Genomic DNA, 17,778 nt, shown 5'->3' with positions numbered 1-17,778 from the left:
AGATTTGATTTTGTTTGTGGGTTTGTTTTTTAAGTTTGTGGGTGGTGTTGGCGGCAGTGGGATGGTGGTGGTGGTGGGGATGATGCGGTGGTGGGGGTGGTGGTGGTATTTTAGAGAGAGAGAGAGAGAGAGAGAGAGAGAGAGAGAGCAGAGTTGTATGTTGAGAGAGAGAGAGAGATTTATTATAATTGAGTTATAATAAAGAGATAATAATTCTAAAATGACCAAAATGCCCCTGAGGGTAAAGACAAAATAGCAGGGTCATTAATGAGAAATCTGGTCAAATTTGAAATTTGGACCAAACTGGCAACAAAAACCAAACCACAGGGCCCTGGATGTAAAAAGTTTAAAATTTAGACTAAAGTGGCAAAACTGGCCAAACCTCAGGGACCAAAATAGCAGTTTACTCTAATGTTTTCTATTGCAAGGAATTATGATTGCATCTAAACTTTCTTTGACATAAACCAGATAACTCCACTATGTCCTCATCTTGCCAACGACTCCTCTATCACACAAACACTTTAAAACAAAAATAAATGTTGTCGGGTTAAATCTTTTTAATTTGAAATTTAAAATTTATCTATAAATTATTAATGCCCTCATTAAATGACATGTGTCCCAAATCAGGTTTCTTTTATTATATAGTATAGATAGATAGGGAGCCGCTAAAATAAGAACTACCTCCAGTTGTAAGAACCGCGAGAACCACTTTCAACCAATTAGAATATGACAACTCAAAGGGTATTATGGTCATTTACCCCAAATGTCACCCTCTCTCCTCATTTATAAAATGTCAGTTTTGTTAGTCCCGAAAAACCCATGACATCACTCGACGGTTCATCAAACGCGGAAAATAAGATCGAACCGAATGAACAAAAAGGAAATATTACATGCAAATCAAAGTGTCGCTGATTAGATCGCACACGGTTTCAACGAACCGTCTGGTACGATCTTCTTGAACCTTGCACACAATCCCTAGGATTGTCGGGTACAAGGTTCTCCTTTGGGGATTACATGGTGACACTATAGGAGAGCTCTACTGCTAATAATCTAGACATGACTATTTATAGGAGCCTCTACCCCATTGGCCCACATGGCCTAGCCCAAGCCCAAGTAGTAATTTAAAACCAAATAAACAAAATTAAATACAATAAAGATAAGCGTAAAACTCTGGACCTAACAAGTTTCTCTCTCCTCATTAATAAATGTCAGTCTCCTCTCTCCTCTCTATTTCTTTTCAATTTATGTATCACAGACAAGTTTAGCATCCATCTTCATCTCTCATTAAAATCAAAACCTCTCTCTTCTCTCATACCCACCCAAATCAAGAACAAGGAAGACGACCCCCCTCGGCCGGCGACCCCCTGATTTCTCCGGCAGTAGCGCCACCGCTCATAGCGGCGGTGAACACAAGCAACAACGGTCAACCAGGCGATACGGCAGCGGTGGGGGTGACGGTTCCGGCAACGAGAGGAAGATGCCATTTTTGCTTGATGCTTTCTAGATCGATTTTCTCCATTTTAGATCCAGACCAACACCCATTTTTGGGGTGTTTGCCGGTATTCCTCCGCCACCGTTCAACACCGTTCATCAGAGATAAAAACATTGGTTTGAATCTTTTTGTGTTTTAATTTTGTTGAATCTGAAGCTGGGGTGTTCGAATATGGGGTTTATTTTTGTTGAATCTGGGGTTTGAATTTTGTTTGAATCTGGGTGCATCTGTTTCACGGCGGTGGTGGCACGGTGTTTGCGGCGGTGGTGCATCTGTTTCACGGCGGCGGGTGGTGCATCTGTTTCACGGCTGGGTGGTGGGCCGCGGCAGCGCCACCGTGAGCGGCGGAGTCCCTGGTCTCCTCCCCGACGAGTTGATGATTTGTCTTGTATTTTTTTGGCCTGTGTTCTTCTTTTTTTCTGGGTTTAGTTGATTTTTTGGTGATTTATTTTGGCCTGTGTTCTTTCACATGTGTTCTTGAATGATGGTTTTTGAATCTGATGGTTTTTTGAATCTGATGGTTTTTTGAATCTGATGGGTTTTTGAATCTGATGGTTTTTTTGAAATGTTAGGGGTTTTGATGGTTTTTTGTTGGTGATTTGTGAATCTGTTGAATGTTGGTGATTTTGTGAATCTGTTGAATGTTTGATCAGGGATTTCGAATGTGTTGAATGTTTTGGATAGTGAAAAAAAACTGTGGGTTTTGATATGGTCGATTTTTTGGGCGGCGATGATGAAAAAAAAAACGTAATTTTAGATGACGATGGCGGGGCAATGATGGCGGAGGGTAGGTTTTTTGAACCTGCAACCCCACTTTTGCAGCCTTTTTGATTATCGGATAATCTGAGCCAAACCTCTTTTTTTTTCGAGATACCTCTCGTTCTTTTCATTTTTTGAGGCGTCGATGATGATAACAAAGTATCTGAGACACCTCCCGATTGTGCGATTTTCTGGGTGCGTTCGTTTTTGTGTAAAAACGTTTTTGAAAAAAAAAAGTTAAACCGTAAACTTTTTAACGTAAACCGTAAACTTTTTATCAGGAAACGTAAAAAACGTGAAGTGTAAAAAGTGAACGTAATTTTTTTCGTAAGTTTTACGTAAAACGTAAAACGTAAAACGTAAATTTTTTTCCGTAAAACGTAAAAAGTTTTTCGTAAAACGTAAAAAGTTTTAGGTAAAACGTAAAACGTAAATTTTTTTAGTAAAACGTAAAAAGTTTTACGTAAATGTCATTGAAAAACCGGCGCGTAAAACGTTAAAACGTAAAAAACGTTAACGTAGAAAACCGGCGTGTAAAACGTAAAAAAACGTTAACGTAAAAAACCGGCGCGTAAAACGTAAAAAAACGTTAACGTAAAAAACCGGCGTGTAAAACGTAAATAACGTTAACGTAAAAAAACGTCGCATTGAAAAAACGACGCGTGAAAAAGCCGGGCGTAAAAAACGGGGCGTCAAAAAACGAGGCGTGAAAACGCCGGGTGTAAAAACGACGCGTTGGAAAAACGACGCGTGAATAAGACGAGCGTAAAAAACGGCGCATTAAAAAAAACGGTGCTTGAAAAAACGGCGCGTTAAAAAACGTCGAAAAAACGGCGTGTTAAAAAACGTCGAAAAAACGGCGCGTAAAAAACGTGTAAAAAACGGCGCGTTAAAAAAAACACCGTTTGAGAAAAACGACGCCTTAAAAAAACGGCGCGTAAAAAACGGCGCGTTAAAAAGCGGCGCGTAAAAAAAACGGCGCATAAACAACGACGCTTGGAAAACGTCGCGTTAAAAACGGTGTGTCAAAAAAACGTAAAACGTAAAAACTTTAACGTAAAACTTAAATTGTAAAAAGTATAAAAATCTTTTAAAAAAATCTGAATTTAAAAATGTTTTTAATAAAGAAATTATGTTTAAAAAATTAAAAGTAATAAAAAGCAATTAATGAATAGGACAAAAAGACAATTAAATATAATATATATAAAAAGACAAAAAAAGTAATTTTACTTAAATACCTTTTTCAATTAAAATATTAAAGACATAATAAGACAAAAACTACTTTTTATTATTTTTAAATACTTTTAATCTCATCTATCCATCATCTTGATATAATGGCTAGAAAGTGGTTCGCGCAGTTCTTATAACTGCAGATGGTTTTCATTTTAGCGGTCCCCTATAGGGCAACGATAAATCGAAAACCCACTTGAGTTGAGAAAACCCAAGAAACTCAACATCTATCATTGATTTATGTGATCAAGGGTTGTGATCATTTTAGCTTTATGTCTGATATCACTTTTATTTTAATAATAGCTAAAAGTACATAGAAGGGTAATATTGGAATGAAAAAAAATACCAGATCTCTCTTTCTCTTTCATTATCCCTATGCAACTCTTCAAAATAAGTACCAGTTCTCTCTCTTTCTTTTCAAAATTCAAACACACTTCAAGAAATCATACCAAACGATTTGGTGTCTTCTAGTTCTTCCACTTAAATGACTAGCCAAACCAAAAAGGTATTACAAAATAGATTTATATACATTTTTTTAAGAATGACAAAAAATGTATTCGATCATCCATTGAAACTACCAGATCCAAAAGTGCTTTGATTTTTTGTGAGTGGGAAAGATGCTCCAGACCCAAAAAGATGCTCCGAATCCAAAAGATGATCCACATCCAAAAGATGCTCCGGAAAGATGCTGCCAGATCCATCTGACGGGATACTAACTCCATGTCTCCATTGTCGCGTTTTACTCATATCTATGACTTACAACAGTATCTAAAAGCATTTGCATCTTGAAAATTTCAAGAATCTTGCCGGAGATTTAGAGTGGTGAGGCGGTGCACGGTAGTGGGTTTGATGCAGTCTTTGAGAAGAAAGGTTCAAGCTTTGAGAATGATGGGGTTTTGTTTGTTTCTTCTGGTTTCATCAAGCTTTACCTTTTTGTGAATTGTGATGATGGTGAGTACTGAGTAGTGTAATATTATTTTTTAAACCTAACTCTTTTTGTACAACTTTTACTCCATATTGTACAACATCACAAGTTGGTGATTGAGTTGGGGAAAAGGATTTATTTTGTAATCATGTTTCTTGATCTCAAGCTATTTGTTTATTAAGATTTTCAAGAATTTAGAACCCTTATATAATATTCATTTTGACATGAGTTAATTCTTGATCGGGAAAAAAAGTGTTTTTTTTTTTGTTGTAATCATGTTTCTTGATTTTAAATATTTGTTCACTGATATTTTCAAGAATTTTGAATCCCCTTTGACTTGTATTATATATTCAAGTACTGTTTATTCTAGTTTAATTAAAACTTATTTTATCCACTTGAGACATGTTCTTTTGAGTTTATATTTTAATTAATATAATCTTCAATTTTTAATATTGAAGGAGGGATATTGTTGGAGATTATAAAGTCATTTAGAGATGTGAACAATGTGCTCTATGACTGAACTGATTCACCTTGTTCATACTACTGATCGTTTAACATTAACTAATGTTCGATCGTAAAATCTGGTGTTGTTTAAGATCTAGAGGATTATAATGTGAATAAAGTTTTTTTGTCTTTTTTTTTTGTTTTGTTTTGGTTTTTAATGATCCATAATGTTGAATATGTTGGGTTTTTTTCTGGTTTTTTTGAAAAAGAAATAACTGTGATTGTATTCCTATAAAAACCCTGGATTTTTCAAAAAGATGTCAAATAAAAATCCTTCATTTTTCTTACATTTAATGGTGTCCTTATAGGTATGTATCCCATGTTACGCATTTCCTTCCAAGATTTTTGTGTACAGGGTGTATGAGTAAAGTTTCAAATGGAAATAAGGGTGAAATAAATGAAGAAGGAAATGAGGATAGTAAAATAAATGGTGTTGTAGTAAGTTTACGCCACATATGTTACTTTTACACCATCATATACCATATGAAAAAGGGTGCTAACACATGTGACACGAGCAACACATGTTCGTTGGATGTTGGAAGACCACAAACTTAATGAGGATAAGCGAATGAAGACCTTCACAAGAATGATCAGAAAGGATATTACATTTTTTCCTTTAGCAATCCAAAAAAAAAAAAATGTAACATACATTCCTCTAAAAAAAACATGCTATTCACCCTTACATATGCGTGTTTGAAAAAGTTGTTACGTGGTACGTGTGACATGTGACCTGATATTAAAAAAAATGTAAAGCAATGGCTAGTTACGTTAATATTGTTCAACACATGTATGTAACAAAGTGTTGGCTTGGGAATCTCAACTAGTTAAACAAGTTAATACCAAATTCATAGAACCTTAGTAGTTATGAGAGACCCATAAAAGTATTTTAAAGAACATACATCCAAAAAGTTATAATGAAAAAAAGTATGTTACATGGATAACGAGACACACGAACTAATGAAAAACAAAATGTCGCATAAATAGTGTAACATGTTACCTGTTGAGAACTATGTTACGTTGACATTGTTAAAAAAAATGTATACAAACAGTGTGTTACATAGAATCTCTTAAAGTATTTACTTGTAAGTTATTAAAATCTATTATACGTAATATAGATAAAAATAACAATAAAATAAAAATGTAAGAAAAAAATATGTAATTTCGTGGTTCATATCTAGTTTTTGACTTATGTATCTACTTGACATAGATGAAACTATTCACTGTTTCTTTTCACTTTATTATATTGACACATCTTAAAAAAAGGTGGTTGTGGTACTTTAAATACCTGACACATTTGTACTCTTTTTTGTACTTTTTAGACAACCATTGACACATTTGTACTCTTTTTTAGACAACCCTTTGTACTTCTAATTTTTTTTATCATTTATTTCAAATTTAAGATGTAAATGCAGAAAAATATTACATTGTACTAATAAAAAACAAGTAAGGCCAATAATTGTACATGTAAACAGACGCAAAAAAAAATTATATAAATAGTTTACACATAAAAGTTGCATAAATAGTTTACACAAAATAGCTACATATATCACTTGTGTAAAATGTTACATAAAAATGTTAAACATACATTTGACATAAAATGTTACATAAAAATGTTAACATACATTTTTACAATAATCTGAAAAAGTGTAACAATGCACTTTATTTTATGTAAAACACAAAAAAATGTAACCGGCATTCTTGCTTTGATTGTTACATTTCAACAACTTGTTACATAATGTTACAATAAAAAAGACCAGATCTTGGAGATTCATAACTTCAAATAATCAAAATCAGGTATGTTTCTAGCTATTAACACCCAGCTAATCTAAAAAGCATAAACACAAAAAACACCAAAATAAACAATCACCGGATCTACTTTGCTTTTCTTTTCGTGCCATTTGAATCTACCATAAACACCAAAATAAGTCAACCGAGAAAATGATACAAAATTAAAATTTTTAAACATACATTTGACATAAAATGCTACATAAAAATGTTAATATACATTTTTACAATAATCTAAGAAAGTGTAACAATGCACTTTATTTTCTGTAAACACAAAAAAAAATGTAACCACCATTTTTGCTTTGATTGTTACATTTCAGTACCTTGTTACATAGTGTTACAATAAAAAAACACATCTTGGAGATTCATAACTTCAAATAATCAAAATCAAGTATGTTTCTAGCGATTAACACCCAACTGATCTAAAAGGATAAATACCATAAACACCAAATAAAAAAAGTTGCAGATCAACAAAACACAAAAAAAAATAATAATAATAAAGATCTACAAAACACAAAAATTACAAATCTGAATAAAAAAACTGAAAACAAACATACTTATGGATCTAGAGGATCTTTTAGATCTGGAACATCATGTTCAACATCGAACCGTCATCTGAAACATCATCTTCACACATTGAACATCTTCAACCGGATCTGGAGCATCTTTTGGAACTGGTAGCATCTTTCCGGAGCATCTTTTGGATTCGGAGCATTTTTTGGACTTGGTTACTAAAAAATTGTTGATCTCCAAAACACAAAAAGATAAATATATTCTTATATCCATGTTTAAAAATATGAATAATACAAATGAATAAGCTACCAGATTCGTTTGCCACCATCGGATCTTGAAAACACCACTAGATCTATTAAACATTGCCGGATCATGACTCTCACGCACTGGATCTGGTAACCACCGATGCGTTGGTGGTGGTGGTGGGTATTCTTTTTAACCTTGAAGGAGCTTTTGTTGGTGCTGGGTGTTTTTTTAATCTGGAAGAAAAGCCTTCTTATGAAACTTGATGTAAATTTGGTTTAGATGAGAGAGATAAAGTTTCTCAAAAATGACGATGATGGAGGTAACATATTGCTTTATGGAGCATATTGAAGATTATGTGAGAGATGAGAGAGATACATCAAGTACAAAGATATTAAATGAAACTAATGAAAAGAAGAAAAGAAGTATGTGCAATCAAGTCTCTTACACACTTACACATTCATCAATCAAAATGTTAAAAGGAAAATGTCAAAAATGCCTTTGTCTCCTCTCAAACTAACAAGCAACGTGGATCAATCCTAGCCACATATAACAGTTTCCTGGGTTTAGTCAACTGGAATGAGTTTTCTCTTTATAATTAGCCGTCCCCTATATATATATATATATATAAAGTGAGTTTGCCGTTGGAAAAAAAAACGCTTTCCAAGACTCACGTCATACAGGTTCCGTACCTCAAGTTGACTCTCAAAAGTTGTATAACCAAATAGTATTTCATATTCCCATTCCTTTGATAATGTTACTTGTAATATTTAATCTAAGAGTAATATTTATTTCCTTTAAATTTGGGTTCCTTTATATGAAAGCTAATTAATGATTAGACTTTCTTGTGAGGAAATTTATCCTTAAATGGACCGACACATCCTACCATATTTATTTCTCTATTTTTTTTAACGGCCAACAAACTCAATCTCGAGCACTCTCGGAGCATCCACTGGACAAACGGAGTACTCCGAGAGTAACCCGAGTCCACCACCAATTCCGGGGAAAACCCGATAACCCACCCGCCCGTAGGCAGGACAGTGAAATTACCGGTAAAACCCGTTTGGCTCAAGGATCCAACCAAGGTTTCCCTGGGTCTCCTATCACTGCCCACCAGTGCCTCACTCTACACCAAGTGGGAGTCGAACCTGCATCTCTCTAGAGAAATGCAAGTCCTCCACCACTTAATCTAGAGATTATTGGCATATTTATTTCTCTATTAATCGAAAGTTATCAACCTATTTAGCATTTTCCCTCCTGATACAATGTTTGGTTGGCTTGCGTGAAGAAATCCAAAGTTATCAACCTATTTAGGGGTAGGTGTGGTCATCATTCGTCACTCATCACTCACTCACAACTTCTAATCAAGTTCCGCCACATCATGGAGCTTTATTCCATCACTAGTGATGAATTTTAGTGAAAATGACCATCACTCACCACACCCAACAATTTCCCTCACAACCCAACAATTTCTCTCAAACAACTCGAACAATCACGCGTGAGGGTAGCCACACGTTATCAAATCAACGAGTGATAAGGAGTGGCGGTGGTGTATCACTTGCTATAACTCGTGATGGGGGTGGTATAACGGACCACCCCGGGTCCCCTTAGCATCTTCCCTCCTTATACGATGTTTGGTTGGCTCGCGTGAATAGATTGAGTGGTTCAAAATTAAATTAAATTTCTATAAACAATAATTTTAAACTTCACCAAAATTAAAAGTATACGCTAAATAAGTTACATATGAATGTATCTATTTTAAATTAAATATATAGTTTGATAACTGTTTAACAAAATTTAAAATTTGATTAAATAAAATATCATAAAAACCCAAAAAGAAATAGTTGTAACTTATCAATCCAGTCCATCATGGAATGGAAAAAGAAACCCCTCCCACATGGAATGAAAGCTACTTCATGAAAAAGACTTGTTCCATGAGGGATGTTCCATTTCATTCCAATGTAGTAACCAAACAAAGCTTTTCCATTCCCTTGTAATAGATTCCATCTCAACTCATATTATTGTTTACCAAACGCCACCTAAGCTTCAAGTTGTTACCAAGTTTCTGTGTTTGTGTAGATCTCTCGTAAGTGTTCCACGCACCCTACAACCTACCTGATCACAAAAGTTGTCTAAACAAAGTTGGTATCACAAAGCATAAAGTCAAGTCTAGCAAACAATAATATAAAGCATCAAACAGAATTAGCTAAATCTATGGCACTTTGTGAAAAAAGTCTCAAATTTCCTACCCATGAAGTCCTAAATGACAATATTGTTTTATAGTAGGGTTGACTAAAATGTTGTACAAAGATATATATTATTAAAAGAAAATGGTGCAGGATCTCCTACAAATAAAAATGAGCAAGGGATTTGGCACGTCTCTAACCTCAACTCATTCTCCCGTCCAGTCTTTTAATTCACTGCGTGGTGCATATAGCTTGGCCATTTGTACCTCAGCATCAATGTCGTTAACTACACCCCGGCAACTTGGAAAACCACAATAACATGGAAGTCGTTCATCAATTGAAAAGAATCTGCAATATCAAATATTATGAATCGTCATTAAACAAAATCATAATAATAATAATAGTTAATGGATAAGATGTAAACACCATATAGAAGAAAACCTGTAGTCGTATGTGAGTTCTTCCCACTGTGCAATATCCCTCTTGGCAAAAATGATTATGTGTTCATCACCATTCACACTTATAACTCTTGAATAACAATTAGGCTGAAACAGAATATACGGGTAAAAAACTTGCTTCAAGTATTGAAAACACTTCACTCAAATAATTGATGAATAAACTAAACTGGAAGTACAATCAACAATAAATTTGATTATATTATTTGTCAAGACATCCATTTTGTAAAATGTGGCTGGATATAAAGCAAACGCCATTGATTACTATCATATATTAGTTGTTTCTAAAAAGTATATATAATTTTCTGATTATATTATAGGGTTAGGTTCATTAGTGAACAACCCCTTGATTGTGAACACTAGTGAACTAATCCTAGCCTTTGATTATCAATACACAAGTGTAAATCAATGGTCATGATTTGATGATGAAAATACACTACGGTTTGATGATGTAAATCAATGGTCAGGATTTATTCACTCAGTTCACAAATACATCAATGTTCACTCTAGAACCCCACCCTTATGTACCTACAATCACACAAAGCAAAAAACATAAAGAATAATAAAACAAAGAGAATAACATACTTCACAGGAGTGGTTAATTAAATGTGCAATGCTTCCAGCCCTTGTGGCATCAATTACGCGTTCATCATCGATCCGAAACATGTATGTCCCTGCACCCTGCAAACAGAAATACGCCAAACAATATTCACTTGTCTAGCAACTTCATAACCTCCTTAAAAAGTAAAACACCAGCAAACCTCTTTGTTATAAATGGGTGTTATAGATTTTAGCAGTGTATTTTTCTTTTAACAATACAGAATTCTTCGGAAGTACGTACATGCTTATTAACTTTAGGTTATGAACTTGTTACTTTAAACATCTGTATTCTATAGGCTAATATATCAATTGAATTTTTCAAGTGTGTAACGCTTATGGTAACAAACAATTAGAAATCTACTTACTACGAGTGAGTTGTATATCAAGTGCTCTCTTCTGTCAGCTATCGAAGGTCTAACAATTTCACCAGTATATTCAATTACCTATGATAGATTATATCAGCTGTCATACATGTTGGGAATCTCAATAGAGAAATCATTACGAGGAGTTGAAACAATATATCCAGAAAGTAAATGGCGTACCATATCACCCGCTTTGTGTGGTTGTTTTGTAAAAATGCCAAAACCATGTATTGCAGATTTCCCTATGCCAAATAATAGCCCATGAAAGAGTGAACAGTTGTAAGATAAAAAAGAATTTATTTAAGACAAAGATGTTTGTTTACCAAATGCTAGTCTCTTTCTGAATGTTGTCCTCATGTATATATACTTCTCAGACATAGAAAATATGCTTGTATGAGACTCAAGCAACGAACTTTTAAGTTTACCAATATCAGAATTGCCTAAGGAATCATGGTGGCAAAAACCGCCCTCTAAATACGGTATGTTTTCAACATATGCTCGCTTCAATGATGCAGCAGCAAGGGCTTCGGGTTCTTTTCTTCCTCTTCTCCCAAAATAATCATAAGGCTCTGCTCATTTTCTTTAAGTTATTAGGATGCTAAAGTGCATAGGCATATCAAAATTCAAAAAAATAATTACATCACACAAACCGAATGGCCTAACAAACGAGATCAACAATTAAAATGGAGAAGAAAAAGTATAATGGCACACCAGTGCGAGCACAGCCGGAAGGATTCACGGGACGAGCATAATCTGAATGCTGACTTGATATTTGACCCATTCGTTCATCAGGAACAGGACGTTCAATCAAAGGATTAGGGCTATGCCTTTTACAAAATGACAATAAACGAATGCATTGATTCTCCTCATCCTCGTCTATAGGGACCAGCTGCAGTCTATCAGCATCTGCAAGCTATGTAAACAATGGTATACAAATCACTGATCAAGAACTGGGTCATAACAGTACTGTTATTTAAGAAGAAGAAAATGGCTTATATAACACTCCATAAAACTAAAAAATGGTTAACATGTCATTGAAAATGTAAAGAACAGAACTCGCTAACTACACAACAGACAAATAATTACCTCAGCACAAAATCCAGCAGCACGAGCACAAAGCGGATGATACGCAACATAACATGCATTGTTGGAACACTGCATTAGCAGCTCAAAGTAGGTAAGAGAGTGACATTCACTCAAGATAGAAATGAAAAGAAGCATAAGTGAGATCATGTTTCTTTCACAATTAGTTAGCAAGAAAAGCTACTTAATCAGTATATAAGGAAAAGTAAAATGTATGCTTATTTTATACAGAGGATGCAAAAAACACATAACATGTGAATAAAAGTGGTTATGATGACTTAAATTTGAATGTGCTTTATCCACATCCAATGTGCACGATTAAAATTGCCAAAAGTCGAGCACATCAGCATAGATTGCAACATAGTCCAGAACAACATATAAGAAAACAGAAGCATACAGGCAATGACAACAAACAGTTACCTGTATACAAGCTCCATAAGGAACACCACAGATGCTACATAAAAGCTTCCAACGGTCCTGCTCAGACAAGTAATCATTTACAATATATATATATATATATATATAGGGGTAAGGATCATTTCAGAACCATAAATATTTACAGAACTCCTAATAAACACTCTTTTTATTTATATATTTTTATGTTTAGGATAATTTTATCATTTATTATGTGTATTTTTATGATTACATACATGTTAAGAAGAACTTTATCATTTTTTATATGTAATTTTATAATTACACATATGTAAACTAGTTTTTTTACATATAGTAATTAGTTATGACACATATATATATAATTTGGCTATTACACACATGTAAACTACTTTTAACATGTATGTAATCAAAGAAATACATATAATAGATGATAAAAAGATCCTAAATATAAAAATCTATATATAAAATGATTGTTTATTAGGAGTTTTGAAAGTTCTGTAGTTATTTAGAGTTTTGAAATGAACCCAGCCCAAATATACAAAGCAAACTAACTTTTTCATGTACATGAGTTCTCTTTGACAGATTACAAAGCTTCTCTTAGAGAAAAAGGCAGATGTACTAAAAGTAATGAACTTTAAGAAAAGGAACTACCTTACTAACTCTATTCAGACCATCAATAGGCTCCATTTTCTTGATATCAGATAAGCAAGTCTCTGAAAGAGAAAAAGTGTTAAAAAATATGCAAGAAAGATGACTTAGAGAAACAAAAATTGAACCTGGTATCCACATAGCACATGCAAGATGAGCCCAGCGTCCATCTGTTGTAGGTTTCATTGCACCTCCTACAAAACAGTGAGTTGATACAATCGCTGTTATAACCCACCCACCCCAACTAGTTGTTCACAATTAGAGGCTGCTTTTCTCTTGTAAACAATAGCTATTTGTTATTTTCAAAATCTGAATAAACAAGTACCTATGACTGGACAAAGGCAGCAAGGTGGGGAAAGCTCAGGTGCCCCTGGACGACATAAGTTGCATAACCAAAGGACTCCATCAACAGGTTCCAGTTCCCCATAACACCTTGCATGAACCTGCCAGTAAGAGACAAAATAGTGTCAATATCTTGGGGGAATAAACATCACGAAGAATATGCAAAGATAAATAAGGTTCAGTGGTAAAGCCATGTGATAAAAAAAGGATACTGCTTACCATCATTCTGCACTTATCACACTGCAGAAACAAATTGTTGGAATATTCCTGAAAATAATTATTTGTGTTAGAAAAAGTATGTGTTGTTAATGTTGACATAGAAAAGACTGATGCATGCATAGCGTCTTTGTAAACAAATTGTAAGATAGCCAAAATATACTCTTGATAGAGACACATAATGAAATGGTTGCCATCAGATCAAAGCATTATGACCCAAAAAGGGAAGAAAACTGCATAATTTGGTGATTTATAAATAAATAAATAAAAAGAGCTTTCACCTCATCCATGTGACAGACATTGCATTTATCCAGGTCCTTCCATTTAACATGAACAGGTCTGTAACCAATTGGCATGCTTTGTGTTCTCCCTGATGTCAACTTCAAACTCGATGTCCCCTACAAAAAAATAACTACTGTAATACAAGACTAGATAATCAAACGAGATTGATATTTTCTAGTATAACTGTAAAAGCCTTTATCCAAAGGAGTGACCGCATTAGTCTCAAAACATGAAACCATACTACAAACAAATCATAAACGTACCTGTATAAGCTTCAACACATGAGGATCAGAAAAACCAAACATATCAGCACCGGATTTGAAGAAGCTCTCAGATGCATCTTCAGCCTGAGAATTATCAGAACTACTTGAATGCATCTTTCTTATTCTTTGGTAAATGTTATTCCAACACGTCGAAGGATCAGGTCCGTCAAACTGCATGACAATACTTCACATTAATGCAACGTGACAGCGTAACACAAAGCAACGAAGAAGAAAAAGAAAATCAACAAGTATTATTAAAATAAAATTGCAGTTAAACAATTAAGCAGTACCTGATCACCATCGTCTGTCGTAACTCTAAACAGAGGTCGGGATTTTGCACCAGCATCTCTCAGCACTTCCATCTTATATACAGAGCATACACTTGGATCTGAACCCCCACAAAAATAAAAATTAACAGCGGTTAATAAATATTAGTGACAAATAAATATCAGTCGATTAAATGAAAGACATTACCTGCTAGTGAAGGAAACTTTCTAGTAGCGGTATAACCTAAAGGACAGAAAGATTCCTCATCATCAAAACAATCCATGTCTTTAACCATCTTACCTACACGAGATCACAAATAAATGAGTACAGATACAAGAAGGACAAAAGGTCATTCCAATTAATCAAGATCATTACCAAGCTTTAATACTTCCAGATCCCCTACTATAAAAGGGCAACTTTTAGAGCCTTTGATATTTCTCTCTTCTATTTCGGTGCGTAAACAACTCTTTTTTGAGCCGCCATTACATTCATCCTCTTCGCTATCACCTTCAACATCTGTGCCAAAGCCTTTCCTCAGCTGTAACATACTCCTTGGAAGTTTTTGTCTGCTAAGATACCTGATCAATGAAACCGTAACGCGTAAATTATTAATTTATCAATAAAGACAATACAACCAAGGGAAACTACAATATTTTCATATTACATTTTTGCCTCCTCCAAGCTTCGAATAAAATCCAATTTCTTGCATTTCAGGTGGAAAGAAGATAGAAGCCCTTTAAGAAATGAAATCACTTGCTTTGTTTTAACCCTGAATATCACAAAATTGTACCACTGTTAAACTTGAAGCAATAGATTCTGGAAATAGTTAAAAATATCTTTAAATATTAGAAGTAGCACCTGGCAAAATCATGGGTGCCAAAAAATTGTACGAGCACAGACTTTTCGCCTGAAAGCTTGTTTAGACCTCGACGAATGCTAACAAATGACTCATCCAACACAATTGCCGGCCACACAGCATGACCTGAATCAACAATAAACATGAGAAGCTAACCAAATAAGGAACAATGTCAACGACTAGCAACTACGCAAACTAGGGAACCTACATTAATAGTCTAATATTAAGCATGGCTGTTATGACATAGAATCTTATTTGCATAACATGATTTGAGATATATAACTTAGTCACAAACCGACTGAAACAGCACATAAACTCTGCTGTGCATCTTTCAAAAGTTACATTCCACGTCATACGTTTAGCACCCCAAATGGTATCACGACAGAACAGCAAAAACAAAGGATCAATTTTAATGACTTTTTCAATGTTGCTGGAAAGAATTAACTTAAGTAACGCCCAAGGCAAGAAGCTGATGTACTATATTTGGCAGTAACAACAGAAGCTATGAATTATATATGGGTGACACCAGCTCCTGAAAGTTAATATCGCATTTAAACTTCAATGAAGTATGCAAGATCAAGATCTCCATACCAGTGAGTTTGGCCCATATTATGTCCCCAGGCTCAATATCATGACAATCATCCAGATTAGCAGCCAGTATAATCATCTCGTTGACATCAAGGTCATCTGTTTCTGAACAATGAAGATCACAAGTCAACTTTAGACATTTTATCTCCTCTGCAGACACATGAAACTTGATTCTTTCTTTAGATAGAACAACTAGCTCTTCATCACCATCTTCATATTCAACCTATTTTTGCACAACAACTGTTAAGAGAACCACATAATTGTGCAGGTAAACCGCTTCAAAGACTTGCGCAAATACCAAATAAGGATAAAAGAAACGTTACATGATGGCGGTGACTCTCTGTGTCATACTTTGTAATACGACCAAAGTACCAATCAGCATCCAACGGCCAATAAACCTGCAGCAATTCAATACCCCGAGAATGTAAGTTGAGCAAACAATGAGCTTATAACACAAAAGAAGTATAAAAATCACAACTTGCCTTGCATTCTAATCCCACAAACTTCTGAGGATCCACGCTATCAAATTTCAACCTGTAATCCAAAATTCGCATATAACATGATTCTTAAGCAACAAATAAAATTCGACTCTAATCCAAACACATACCGCACCCATCGCTTGGTGCGACTTGCAGCTGTGGTCGATTTCTCTGCATTGGCAATCTCAAGCTCGGATGCTTCAACTTCATCACCAACTTTCTGACAACCAATTTTGTTGTTGCTTTTCCGTCTTCTTCCGCTACCATTAGTTCTATCATTAGGTTTCTGAGATGATCCTCTCAACCTTGGAGTATCAATACAAGCCAAATCAAGCCCTATATCCTGACTCATCTTCCTCTTCTTATGACTATCAATCCCCAAACCCCCATCTTCTCCTCCAAATTCAACATCCTCAACCTTGACTTGAACAGCAACCGCCTTCAAATTGGAGAGAAAAGTATCATAACCAGCACCAGTCCTCTTTCGACAGCGACTGCGAGTATAAAAGTGAATAACAGGCGGTTTCGGCAGAGGCGACTTGGGATCCGACGAAACGGCGTCGTTGGGGAGGGTGAATTTCTTAGCTTTCACCTTCTTAGACATGACATTCGAGTATCCAGTACAGGGAGAGGTTGCAGAGTAGACGATATCAAGCGGAACGTACCTCGCTTCACGATGCTGTTGGAATTGTGAAGAAAATGCCATTCGATTTGTGGTTTTAGTAGGGCATGATTGATTACTAGGGTTTCAGAAATTGGAGGCAAAGTGAGAGGTTTTTGGATGATTCAGATGAGAGAGAGAGAGAGAGAGAGAGAGCTAGCTTTATTTTTATTATTATTTCTTCTCCCACAATTCCCAGTTTCCCGCCCCACGAACTAAAGAAGCCATCGCCTGCTGCCTGAGGGAAGAAGAGCTTCTTCTTTTCCTAAAAGCTAGCCAAGTACATGGAGAGCTGGAGTCCCTTTTGTCTTGGGCCAATTCATTTTCCAATTTCAATGAATTAAGATGTGTTTTGTGTACTTATTTCTTTTCAATTTTATTTTTGCCTTTAATATGATAACAAATCATGACCTATGAAAACATAGGTGCTGTTTGTTTTTGTTAATGTAGAATCGTGTGATGACCCAAACGAGTCGTTCAGAGGAGTTTTGATCTATTTCAGAGGCGGAAACTAAGAAACAGATTTAGAAACAGCTTGCAATTCACTGTTAACACTTTTCTGATTGATATATAACAGATTACACGCAAAAGGAAAACCGGCAGCACCTCGGTATCCAAGTTCACAACTGATACAATGATTTCCCTT

At 35.0% G+C, this 17,778-nt stretch overlaps 1 protein-coding gene across 3 annotated transcripts; it reads right to left on the bottom strand.

The window, feature by feature from the left end:
* Positions 1–9,163: 9,163 nt before the first annotated feature.
* On the bottom strand, positions 9,164–17,461 carry LOC110897552 (histone-lysine N-methyltransferase ATX2). 3 transcript variants are annotated; one of them, XM_022144314.2, is made up of 25 exons: positions 16,600–17,461; positions 16,475–16,526; positions 16,316–16,390; positions 15,996–16,215; positions 15,407–15,530; positions 15,213–15,317; positions 14,924–15,126; positions 14,756–14,848; positions 14,572–14,669; positions 14,282–14,452; positions 14,018–14,134; positions 13,740–13,787; positions 13,504–13,621; positions 13,307–13,372; positions 13,182–13,243; positions 12,558–12,614; positions 12,141–12,209; positions 11,766–11,967; positions 11,378–11,623; positions 11,235–11,296; positions 11,058–11,135; positions 10,678–10,773; positions 10,079–10,182; positions 9,838–9,985; positions 9,185–9,566 (listed from the first exon to the last, which is right to left on the bottom strand). In XM_022144314.2, exons 1-24 carry the CDS (start codon positions 17,175–17,177, stop codon positions 9,844–9,846), a joined length of 3,186 nt encoding a protein of 1,061 aa, XP_022000006.1. In that variant the 5' UTR covers positions 17,178–17,461; the 3' UTR covers positions 9,185–9,566; positions 9,838–9,843. The 3 variants fall into 3 exon arrangements, with proteins under 3 accessions (XP_022000008.1, XP_022000006.1, XP_022000007.1); XM_022144315.2 differs by having other exon boundaries at positions 9,227–9,583; XM_022144316.2 differs by lacking the exon at positions 11,058–11,135 and having other exon boundaries at positions 9,164–9,566.
* Positions 17,462–17,778: the final 317 nt, after the last annotated feature.

This window comes from Helianthus annuus, chromosome 12, assembly GCF_002127325.2.
Source record: "Helianthus annuus cultivar XRQ/B chromosome 12, HanXRQr2.0-SUNRISE, whole genome shotgun sequence".
In the NCBI taxonomy this organism is placed as follows: Eukaryota; Viridiplantae; Streptophyta; class Magnoliopsida; order Asterales; family Asteraceae; genus Helianthus; species Helianthus annuus.
The sequence above is the reverse complement of the archived record's forward strand: the minus strand, read 5'-3'. Positions and strand labels throughout refer to the sequence as shown.

Excerpts from the sequence above, each read along its gene's own strand:
- LOC110897552 (XM_022144314.2), bottom strand. The coding sequence starts at position 17,177 with ATGGCATTTTCTTCACAATTCCAACAGCATCGTGAAGCGAGGTACGTT. Across the intron at positions 16,216-16,315 it reads CAGAGAGTCACCGCCATCAT|GTTGAATATGAAGATGGTGA; the intron begins GTAACGTTTCTT and ends GTGCAAAAATAG. Across the intron at positions 12,210-12,557 it reads CTTATGGAGCTTGTATACAG|TGTTCCAACAATGCATGTTA; the intron begins GTAACTGTTTGT and ends CTGCTAATGCAG.